Here is a 12,481-nt window from a genome sequence, read left to right on the forward strand (position 1 = left end):
ATCTATTCCGCTATTCTCTCCTTGGCCTCTCTAAACCCAGTCCAGTTTCTCTCTCCTCTCAATCGTTTGTAATTGGCGTGGAGTTTTTTTGTCCACGTGCTTGTCAGGTGACTAGAATGTTAGCTTAAGGAACCACGACTAAGAGCATCCCAATCAAGCATTTTAAAAAATTTAGCATTTACCCTCTTAAAACCTATATTTATAACATATAACACACCAGTTTACAATATCTTTTACATCAAAACTTTTATTTTTTTAACATTTCATTTAAATATTTTTTCTTTATTATTTTTTATTCATTTTTATTATTATTATTTCTCACTCTCCCTTTGTCTTTCTCTCTCCCACTATCTTTCCATCTTTCTCAACCCGGTGAAACTTCTCCTTCCCTTTGACATTTGCTCTCAAAACCTTCATGGGCTGAGCTTTTCAAGCTCATCACCGATAAACCACATCCACAGCCACAGCCACCACCACTAACCACAACCTCAACCCCTAATCATCCAAAAAAAAAAAAAACCCACGGCACAAACCGAGAAACCCCCAACCACCAAAAAAAAAAAAACCCACGGCACAAACCGCAGAGAAAACCCACCACAAAACCCACCACCCCAGCAACCCCGATCCTCACCTCAGCCCCAATCCTCAACCTCGATCTTCAACGCCTCAAGCAACTCAACCCACGGTCTCAACCAACCCCAACTACTGTCGGACCACCACCCACTTGCAGTCATCGAGATCCATCAGACCCACAGAGAAGCTACCGGAAAGAGAGAAAAGGAAAGTGAGAGAGGAGAGAGAAGAAAGAAGAAAGATGAAAGTAAGGGAAAAATAAAAAAACAAATACATGCATAGTACTGTTGGAATAAAAAAATAATTTTTGATTTAAGATTTGTGCTACAGTGAGGTTGTATTAATACAATCTCACTGTAGCAATATCTCAAAATTTTTAAGATTTGAAACGTTTGATGGAATTGGTTTTTTGGTGTATTGGTGCTAAAATTTAGCATATGGCACTTTTAGCATCCTTAATGGGAATGCTCTAACGAAAGTACCAATTTGGCTAATGTGTAAAGTCCTGATATTAAATTGGTTAAAATAAAAGTTCAAGGGGGTGTCATGACCACTACCTAAAAGTTTAAAGGGTGTGTGGGCATTTTTCCCAATTATATTTTATTAGTATTGTAATTTAATTTCTAGTGTCTTTTCTCAAGAAAAAAAAAATCTAGAGTCAAGTGTTTTTGTAATTTAATAATTAAGATTTTTCAAGTCATTTTGAACTAGGTTTGTTAGTCAATTAGAATTAAAATTAAAATTAGGGTTTCCTATATAATCATAATATTGTATTCCTATCAAAATAGATTATTTTGATGGAATAAAAATTTCTCTTGAGATTCTTCTAATGATTTGGAACTAATTTTGGCCAAATTCTAATTGTTGATTTGTAGAGATTCTCCTTTGCTTTGTGCTATCTCCAAACAAACCTAAGAATTGACTCTTAAGTTTTCTTTTATTTTTTGTAGTTTATGTAATTTTTTAGACTTTACAGATCTATTTTAATTTTTTTTTTAAAAATTAGGTTATTAATTGACATGGCATAAATTAAATTGATATGACATTATTTAATACTCTGATATGCTCTACTAATATACTCCCAACAAAGCTGAATTTATCCAAGTGTGTTCCAAATATTGATGTAAATTGACCGTTGTGTAATTTTGAACCGAAATATTCTCTTCATTTGTTCAATTGTTGCCAAGTAGCTCAAATTTTGTGGTTTGGTTGTGGTTGGATTCTAAGAATGTTGAACATTCCATTCTCTGACCCATACCAGTCTTCTACATGGGATATAGGACCCTTAATATGATACCTAAGAGGTTGAGAGGTCCCTTTAGTATCTAATTATCATGCTTCTCATGCCTTTAAATAGTCATTTACCACCAATCTGAAAAGCTTTCCAAATATGAGATGAATTTCTAGAGGAGTGGGTATCCATTAGGGTGTTATTAGGAAAGTACTTGGCCAAGAATGTATTGATATCTTGTGATGAATTAACAAATTAATTAGTCAAGTTAATTAATTAATTCAATTAGCATGCAATACACGTGGTAGCACAAACAAATCATTAATTAACTAAATGCAGCGAAAGTTAAATTGATACGCTGATTTGTTTACAAATGAGGAAAACCTACACGACAAAAATCCCACAAGGTGATTTTAAGCTCACCACTCCCGAGAATTCATTATTATCACAACAAGTAGTTACAAGTAAAAGAATCTCACTACCTTATATCAACCTACAATTGAACCCTTACCCCAATACCCAATTGGACTTGTTCTGTAGTGACAATCTCTCATTGTAATGTTCGGCTCTTAGTACGTGACTAACTAATTCGATGCGCGGATCTCAGTACACGACTTACTCACCAACTTGAGAAAGATGTTGGCTACAAAGTTCTTCAGTTCATCATACGATGAAGATCACGAAGCTCCTTGATTACAAAACCCTACGGTGTACAAATACAACAGCTTTTTCAAGAGAAAGATGGAGTAGGGCAAATTTTGTTTCCAGTCACAATTTGCATGAACACAACTTTGCTTTACACTCGTGTAACCTTTTACGGCCCTTAAAACAAGCCTTATATATGTTTAGGGTTGTGAGAAAAGAAAACCCAAATATGTATTCACGGATTGGATTGAAATTAGCTCTGAAAAACTGAATTTTATAAACCTCAATAGATAGCTTATTTGTCGAGCTAGCTGTTGAGCATTGGGTTTCAATAGCTTTTTAAACCTCGATAGATACTAGCTGTCGAGATAGCTATTGAGTTTTAAAATCCAGCATTTTTTCACTTATTTATTGGACAGACTTGCATGGCTTTAACACTTAATCTTGAAACATTGTTCCTTAAAGCATTAAACACATCTTAGATCTACCAAATTACAAGTAAAGTGTGTTTTGTTAAAGGATTAGCCAATTCTAATTTGACATATGTTCTTAACATTAAATCACATATGTCCTAACAATTGGCTTTAAGGAGTTTGGCTCATTGAGAATCTAGATTTGTCCATAAATTCATAAGTAGAGCTAGGTTCTTATGTCTAGTGGTAACAATACCAAGACCTCCATCCTGTTTGGGTTTTGTGATCACTTCCCAAGATATGGTATGACAAGTGCGATGATGTGTAGAGTCTCCTTACAAAAAACCACTATTTAATATATCTATCTCTTTACAAGTTTTTTCCAGAGAAAGTAAAGTAGTTCAAATGGAATTAATAGGAATTGCATTTGCTGTGGATTTAATCATCATAACTCTCCCAGCTACAAATAAGTACCTAGTTTGCCATCCTTCAATCTTTTTTTCTAATTTTATTAATAATAAATTGGTACAAACTTGCTTGTCTTCTTGATGTAAAAATGGGGGTTCCTCATGTTCCTATTTGGTTTATAGTGGATACACTTAAAATACCAAATATATGATCTTTTTCTTGGCGCTTAAGATTAGATGAAAAGAATAACTTGAATTTAGGTGTGCTAATCAATTGGCCAAAACAACTACAAACTTTATCTAGAATATCTTTGAGAATTGAGATGAGGACAACAAAAATGAATTGCTTTAGGGAACCTCCCTTAGATATCAAAAAGCGGCAAAGACTATCTCATAAATCCTCCATCTCAGTCTCATTAGTTATTAATTATTAGTGCTTAATTCTTTTTGGTTTTTAATGCTGAAATGGCGGAAATGCTAAACGACATAAAGAAAAGAGAGAGGCATGGTGTAAACTCAGGTGATTAGGTTGGAAGATTGTAGAGAAACTTCAAAGGGAGGTGCCACTTTGCAAAAGCTTAGAGTTTAACACGTCTCTCGTTTATTGGATAGTTATTTTTGTACACATATTTCTCGTTTATTGGATTTGATAGGGATGACATGATATCATTTAATATAAAATACTTTTTCCCAGTTAACAGATGTTGTAAGGACGTAATTCGGATACCTGGCCCAAATGATAAATGAACGTAGGCCCAAAAAGCCTAATACAATGAATTTGTAAAGAGTGGGTTGGAATACTGTGCTTTAGTGAACTTGTGAACAAATAGAGTGGATTTAAATAATAAGAAAATGTAGACAGACTAGTTTATCTAGAGAAAACTGTCCTCGGCACAGTCTAAGGAGATCAGTTCTTATATATTGATTCTTAAGTTGGATTACAAGTTTAGTTCTTGATTACTATAGTGTTTTTCTTGCTCTTTCCCAATCCCTTTTTCTCAAGGGTTTCCTACATTATATATCTTACTTTCAATGATCTTGACCCTCCATTTATTGATCATCTAGGCTACTACTTGAGTGCTTGTCTCATCGGACAGCCTCTCTGACCCTCTGTAAGTTGGAGTAGCCAAGACAACACTGTTCATAGGTCTTCTCCACATAAATGAAGCTAGAAAGTTAGCTGCAGAGCATTTAATGTGGGGGCAACAACTTTTCCTTAGATATTTCCTAGCTCCCATCATTCCTGTATGTTCATAATACATGTCTTTATCAATAGAACCCCTTGGAATGTCACCTTTGATGATATAAGGCACATCTTGATCTTCGTTGTGTTTAGCTGATGTGATATTCTTCCTCGGACAATTTCTCCCAGCCTCTACAGTTATAGTTTGCTTGTGAAATTCGAAGTTTTGCATCTTCCTTCCTATTGATCTATTCTCGGACCATGGAACCTCCTCGGATAAGGCCTTAGGCCTAATATACATTTGGGCCTGCATCCCCACAGATTTCATTGGGCATTTATTAATTGACAATTTGAAAAAAAATTTTGATATTACTTTTATGAGAAGTATAAAAAGCCGACAAAAAAATCAATTACTTTTTTAATTTCTCACAAAAACTATTTTAAATTATTTTTTAAATTAATGCCCTTATGACATGCGTTAAGTTTTAACAAATTGTTGGTTTTATTAGCTCGAGACTTGAATTAATAAAATAAAAAAACTAGTTACCTAATTTCAATATTAATCGGTTATTCTTTAATTACAATTTTTGTTACAACTTATTTGAATTAATCGATTATTACTATTTTTTTCACAATTTGTTTAAAGTATAAATAATAATCTTTATTTTTTGGTAAACAATAATTATCTTTTTAATTTTAAAGGTAAAATACTGTTTTGGTTTCTAAATTTTATCAATTTTTTTAAACTCTAAACTTTAAAAAATTCATTTTTCGCCCCTAAACTATTAAAAAGTTCATATTTTACCTCTAAACTATTGAAAATGTTTTATTTATGTCCTTAAACTTTACTAGAAATTTATTTTTCATTTTTAAACTATTGAAAAAGTTCTTTTTTCATCTTTATTTTTGTCTTTATACTATTTAAAAAACTCTTTACAAAATTTAGGAATTAAAAAAAAAAAACTTTTAAAATTTAAAGAAGAAAAATAAACTCCTAATAAAATTTAGGATCGAAAATTTTATTTAAGCCTTAATTTTAAGTAAATTCGGCCAATTTATCAAGAAAGTTTCGAATTGTAAAGTACAGCAAGCTGACGTGGCTAACCGACCCAGAAAACCAAAACCTCCCCCAAATATCAAAAAAACGGCGGAAGCTTTTCTCATAAATCCTGAAACCCTAGCAATCTCTGCCTTTCTTTTCACAGAGACTCAAACCCTGGAGAACCAAAACCTAAACCCATGGCCTCAACAACGATGAAGACGGTCTCAGGGAGGGTCCTCTCGTCGAAGCCAATCTCTCTCAAGAAGGCGACAACTACACTCTCCACCTTCGTCGCCTCCGAGAACGGCGCGTCGCCGGTCATCTCCGCCTACCTCCGACGCGCCTTGTCTGCGTTCAAGGAGTTGAGACAGCACGAGAAGGAGCTTAGAGCTACGAGCTCCGATCGGACGAGCGATTGGTCCAAATCGGAGTTCCTCAGCGAGGGTGATACCGTCGGAGTTAACTCGTCACGGATTCAGAGTATCGAGGTGAGTCAAGCTCCGAGTCACAAACCCAAAAAACGACTTCGTCCGGAGAGTATTGATAGTTTTGGCACGAACCTGACCTCTGCGGATAACGGAGGTGTGGAGAGTAAGCTGAAAGTCGATGCCAGAGAGAATTCGGTTCGGGCCGCGGAGTCGGGTCACGGAGACCAGGAAACTAGCTTGGAAATAGAGAGTGATAGAAAAAAACACAAAAAGAAGAAGAAGAAGATGAAGGATGAGGATGATAATATCGAAAATGTTCAAAGTGGGGGGGATAGAATGGTAATTGAGGAAGAGCCAGAGAGTAATAAAAAGAATAAGAAAAAGAAGAAGAAGAGGAAGAAGAAAAATGATGGTGGTGATTATGAGAACAATGGGATTGAAGCTGAGGAGGAGAGTGATATTAGAATTGAAGAAGTAAAAAAAGAGGAGAGCAAGAAGAGGAAGAGTGTCGAGGAGGTTGAAGTCGAAGTGGATGGCAAGAACAAGAAGAAGAGGAGGAAAACTGGTTGAGTTGAGCTAATTTTGACTTAATTAGGTGTTTTAGCAATCAATTTTGATTGGTGTTGTATTTGGAAACCCGTGGAGATTTCGCTACGAAGCAATTCATAGGCTTGATCGATTCTTAAGGGTAAAAATTTATTTTAGTATCGGATCATGTTTTTGATGTAACGTTTGAGAGTATATTTTTCTTGGTAGCTTTTGATTGAAATGAATTTTTTTTTTTTTTTTTTTTTTATGGTTAATGTTATATTTCTTCTGTTTTTTTAGTGTATTGAATAACGCATGTGAATTTTAATGTTATCATAGTGAAATTCAAAGCCACCTTTACTACATACTCTGTAGAGGAATTTGTTCTTCACTTGAGCTATAAGTTCTATTTAATGCTTACATTATGTGCCATGTTGTACGCATTATTGTTTAGGCGTTTTGGAGACTCTGTTTTGCCATTATATGCTGATGGAAGTTCGAACTGCATCTAGTTGCTTGGTTATCTTTTTAATACTACAAAAAACGGATATTGTCAGTTTAGGTAATGTTGTCATTGAGATGTTTTAGTTTTAATGGTTTCTGATTTATAGCAAAGAAGTTTATCAAAGTTCTGGAATCATGGGAACTTGTTTCATAGCGTCATCTTCAAATTATCGTATGATGCCTTGGGCTTTGTTATCTTATTAAGCTTCAACCTTTATCTGGTTTTTTTCTCACTTTTAATGCATATTCGTTTTGGATAATATTGGCCACAACATATCTGGTCAGTACATTAGATTTTGCAAAACTGTAATGCTACTATATATGTAGAAGCAGTGATCTCCATGATATTATGAAAAGAAAAATGATTTTGCGGTTTATGACATCATGCACATCCAAGCATTTGTATATCTTCATTATTTCCAACAACCAAATTGTAGGTATACTTCACATTGCAGAGAATCCTCAAATCCCCAGTAAATAAAGAAACTTCATTAAAAATAACAATGGAGATATTTAACCACTGTTTGTCTGTCTAGAAGCAAACTCACAGTATTGTGCTCTAACCTATATAGTTTTGCTCTAAAGCAGTACAAATATGAGCAAAACAATCAGCTAGTTAGCTTTACACTCAACTGTCAAATAGTGAAAATTTCACAAATTTATGAGCCTAAATTCTTTATTTTCATGTTTGAATTGTGCTTCCACAAATTATTCTTTACATTTTCTGAATTTGTTGATATTTTATTAGATTGTGCCATTGTACCCGTAGCCCAATTTCCCCAAAGCTTAAATGCATGCATTATATGCCTGGATAAAAGAAGAAAGAAAAAACAGCATACAATTTATCCAATAATGCAGTCTCTAATCTATAGTTGCAGAGTGAGCAAAGAAATATATTCCTTTTTGCTGCTTGTCCATCAATCCTTAAACCATCATTATTTATTTAGTAAATGCTATACAGGACTGAGAGGTCACAAGTGAAGATTTTTAATTTTCATTTGAAAATAAATTATATATCAATACCCAATTCACTGAAGGTTCATCTGTTTCTTTGCATCAACTCAAGTGTTTCTCTTCTCTTTGAATTTTATTCTCATATCAACCTCTTCTTCCTCCCATGTTGGGAGATGGTGGGTGGGGGCTCTCTAATTGAATCAGGTTCTTGATGTCATAACTTGATTGGTGGAAGGCACATGCATTTCTCTTCTCTTTGAATTTTATCCTCATATCAACCTCTTCTTCCCCCCATGTTGGGAGATGGTGGGTGGGGGGCTCTCTGGATTGAAAATTCAATTGAGTTAGGTTCTTGGTGTCATAACTTGATTGGTGGAAGGAACATGCATTTCTCTTGTCTTTGAATTCTGTCCTTGTATCAACGTCTTCTTCCCCCATGTTGGGAGATGGTGGGTAGGGGGCTAGCTGGATAGAAAATTCAATTGGATTAGGTTCTTGATGTCATAACTTGATTGGTCGAAGGAACATGCATGGAGTGGTAGCACTTGTACATGCAGATGCTGCTATATTATTTATATTCTTTGGATAATCTTTATGGTAAGAATTGCTTACTTAATGATTTGCTGACTCTTGAAATAATCTATGTAATTGGAAATGTGATAATTTGCAACTTCAGAGTGATTGGATGATTGATCTTTAGTTCAATCATTAAGAAATCTTGAGAGCCTAAATTAGGAGTCTATGGGTAGGTTTTTGGTCCTCCAATTGTGTGTTGTGACTTGTGATACCATGGGCATTCCACAGTTTTGGAAAAGCAAGTACCATGGTATTAGGTTTGTGCTATTGTTATAGCCTGATTCAGTAAGCATTGTAATAACATGGGATTTTGGAGATGCTTTCAATTGAGTAACTGTCACCGCTTGATTATCCACATGCTTAAGTACTTTTGAACAGATCAACTGTTTGGCCTAGCATAGTAAAGATTGCCTGGATTTATATTTGTGAGGGCTACTTGGTATACTTTTTTGTCTTAGACTTTTTTGTCTTAGACTTTTCCCTGTTTATTTATTCATCACAATTAATAAATGTCAAAACTGATCAACCAGTGTTTTGTTTTCATTAATTTTTGTTATTTCCAATCTAAATCTATCTTACATTTTTACTGGTGTATGCCTTTCCTAAAGTGTCATGCTCAAAAGTGCTTCCTTTCTTGTTCATACTTTATGCTACATCTCAAAACCTTTAATATTGCTTTGCTGGGTATACTTAGCGGTTGATAGCAATAAAAGATATCAAACTCAATGTTGTTTCGTTGTATGCTTTACCCTCTCTGTAGGGCACAGATTATTTTATTCCACACTGTTGAGATTTCCTCAAAGCTTTAAAAGATTATATACGGTGTAAATGATTAACTGAGTGAAACTTTTGCACTAATGACATTAGACGATCAAGGACTTGTTTAAATTTTGGACTTTGAGGAAGAGGCGTTTGCTTGGGCTCAGAAGCCAGGAGGCATTCTTTCAAAGATTTNAATTCCTAGATTGCAAATCCTAATTCAAGGAAAACATGGCTTTTACGTCCCTGGTGTTTATATAGATTAGATTGACTTAACGTTTTTTTCACTTTGGGATTATAAAGCCATGGATTACATTTAAGAACAAATCCACTGTGTGCATTCTAGTACAAGCCGTATGAAAAAGGTTATGTATATGGCTTTACTTCTGCTTTTGGTTATATGTATATTAAATCGTAGGTAGCCACTGTGAGTATTTTAGAACAAAGCCATGGATAACGAAACTCAATTCATTTATATAGCTTTACGTTTTCATTGGTATATATATAGACTAAATTTTAGATTTGGCCACCGTGTATATCCATGAACAAGTCATGGATCAAATCTTTAGTCATGAGGTTTTCACCTTTTCAATTGTGGTTATATATGTTAGGAGGCTTTAACTTTTGGGGTTATGTATATTAACTTAAATCCTAAAGTATTAGCTGCTGCCTCTGAGTTTTGATAAATGCAAGGAAACATTATTGGTTAGAGAAACTTTATTTTAATGTTAAAAAGTGTATTAGTTCAGCAAAGTATAATCTTAGTGAGTCAGTTTGTATAATTTGATAAGCCATATATTTTGTGGGAGATATTAACTAATTCTCATGGTTGATTATAGGTCCTATTTAAGAGTGTATTGAGACTTTTGGCGGGTGTTTCGACAGGACTCTCAGAATGATTCAAGTGTTGTAAGTAATCATGTATAATATGCACAATTTTGTCCATTAGGTTCTTAGATGTCAAAGTTTTTCAAAAGTTATGTTTTAAGCTTACGTTTACTAAAGTTTATCAAAAGCATTTTTACATCATTAAAAGAGAAACTTTGACCTTTAAATAATGTTTTAAAGAGAAACTTTGAATTCTAAATAACGTTTTGAACGTCCAAATCTTATTTAAAAGATGAGTTCTAAACTAAACTATTTTCATAAAATAATTGAGTTTCAAAGTAAGTTTTCTAAAAAAGTTCTTGTTCTTTGTATTTGTTAAAAACAAGTGATTTCAAAGTTATATTCCTATTTTCCAAATGGTATTTAAAATATTTCTTTTAGCAAATTGAATTTTCAGATTTACTCAAGAATTGTAAAATATTTATATAATTCCTTGGTTCCTATTTGTTCCCTAAGGGAGTCAAGCATCCTTTGATTCTGTTTCAATTCAATATTGTGACATTCGATACGTCTCTATATATGGAATAATTGTTAATATTATGAAAATTATTCTATTTTGTATATATTTTGTTTTGTGATATATGACTCAAAATGAGTATTTTTAGAATTGATCAGAGATATGTGTAAATCCGCTCACAGGATTTTATGTAAGAATATGTGATGTGTATATGTGACGCTGTGCTCTAATCAATAATCAATTATATGTATGTGTTTTCTAATGATTTTAAGATGTGATTACATATGTATTAAGTGATTCATTATATGTTTTGGAATAATTATTTTTGATATCATTGAATGAGTTTGTGAAAAATCAAAATACTCGTGCTTTGCTTGACTCTATTCCGTTGTGTATTCTGTATAATTACTTACTAGATGTGTGGCTCATCCCGTCAATTATTGTTTTCAGATTAAAGTGTAGTTGGGAACTAAGAACTTTTGAATCACTTTGTAAGGTGCAAGGTAGAGCGTGGAAGTTGTAGGCGACTTCAGTATTACTTGAAGACTTATAGAATTTTAGTTACCTTTATTTTGTAATTCATGTTTTATATAGTAGAGATTATTTCCAATTTGTGGAGTTTAGATTTTTTTTTTTTTTTAAAGAGTATTGTTTCTTTGGAGTTTTAATACTCGTGCTTTGCTTGACTCTATTCCGTTGTGTATTCTATATAATTACTTACTAGATGTGTGGCTCATCCCGTCAATTATTGTTTTCATATTAAAGTGTAGTTGGGAATTAAAAACTTTTGAATCGCTTTGTAAGGTGCAAGGTAGAGCGTGGAAGTTGTAGGCGACTTTAGTATTACTTGAAGACTTATAGAATTTTAGTTACCTTTATTTTGTAATTCATGTTTTATATAGTGGAGATTATTTCCAATTTGTGGAGTTTAGATTTTTTTTATTTTTTATTTTTAAAAGAGTATTGTTTCTTTGGAGTTTTAATTTATTTTGAATTAATTATGTTTATGGAGTTGTATAAGTTCAGCAAGTTAATCGTGCATCTAAATTCATGTTCCATAGATTTGGGTCGTGACATTAGTGATATTGCATTGCATGAAAAAATGATCAACCATGTTATTTACACCATATAGATGGCAACCTTTATGTCAAAGTTGGTCCTGGTACTGATTGTTACCCAAAGAGAATGGATTAACATTTCCAAGATCTGCCTTAGCAAAACTTATACATGTTATGATCTCTCATGAAGTATTAGCTATTGAATCTTTTCATAAATGAAATTGCTGTCCTTCATTTCCTTTTCCATGTGCTTGAGATGATCTACTTTAGCTTGGTATCATGAATATGTCATCAAGAGTTTGTGTTCTGTGACCAATATATTGATACTTGCTAATAGAATGTTTTAATTATGTTACGATGGTTCATTCATTTTTAATAGGATAGGTAACTGACTGCCTAAAATGGCTTAGCTATTGCCTCAGCTCTGAACTTAAATTTTGGGTAAACATGTGTTCAACATCTAGAAGTCTTAAAACTTGATAAGAATCACCTACCTACGAAAATATTCATTCATTTTGTTGCTTAACAACCCTACTAGCCTCAGGGCTGAGATAAAGAAAAGACTCATTTATTTGACTCCATTATATACTATGTGAAAACAGCTTGATTCCTATAGCATTTTCTTACACTTCTTTATTAGAATCAGGTTATTAGAACAAAACGAACTAGCCATTTAGCTCTGGCTCAAATGGCAGTTCCTCCTACAAGAATAAATGCGTGAATAACATACCACTTATTATTATTTTTAAAGCCAATGAGCTCTAGCACATATGATGCTTTCTCCTCCCTTAATAACAGAATGAAGGTTAATGCTGAGTTCATGACCCACAATATG

The 12,481-nt window shown here is 33.5% G+C and overlaps 1 protein-coding gene and 1 long non-coding RNA gene across 3 annotated transcripts; both read left to right on the forward strand.

The window, feature by feature from the left end:
- The first annotated feature begins 5,543 nt into the window (after positions 1-5,543).
- LOC112009776 (phragmoplastin interacting protein 1) lies at positions 5,544-9,443 on the forward strand. 2 transcript variants are annotated; one of them, XR_010628006.1, is made up of 2 exons: positions 5,544-6,610; positions 9,352-9,443. XR_010628006.1 is itself a non-coding variant. In XM_065770931.1 (1 exon), the coding sequence occupies exon 1, from the start codon at positions 5,692-5,694 to the stop codon at positions 6,490-6,492; it is 801 nt and encodes a 266-aa protein (XP_065627003.1). In that variant the 5' UTR covers positions 5,544-5,691; the 3' UTR covers positions 6,493-6,713. The 2 variants fall into 2 exon arrangements, 1 of the variants encoding a protein (XP_065627003.1); XM_065770931.1 differs by lacking the exon at positions 9,352-9,443 and having other exon boundaries at positions 5,544-6,713.
- Positions 9,441-11,658, forward strand: LOC136066515 (uncharacterized). The gene is made up of 2 exons (XR_010628007.1): positions 9,441-10,152; positions 11,039-11,658. It is a non-coding gene; the product is annotated as an uncharacterized LOC136066515 (long non-coding RNA).
- The last annotated feature ends 823 nt before the right edge of the window (positions 11,659-12,481 follow it).

Source organism: Quercus suber, unplaced genomic scaffold, assembly GCF_002906115.3.
Source record: "Quercus suber isolate HL8 unplaced genomic scaffold, Cork oak 2.0 scaffold_37, whole genome shotgun sequence".
Taxonomy (NCBI): Eukaryota; Viridiplantae; Streptophyta; class Magnoliopsida; order Fagales; family Fagaceae; genus Quercus; species Quercus suber.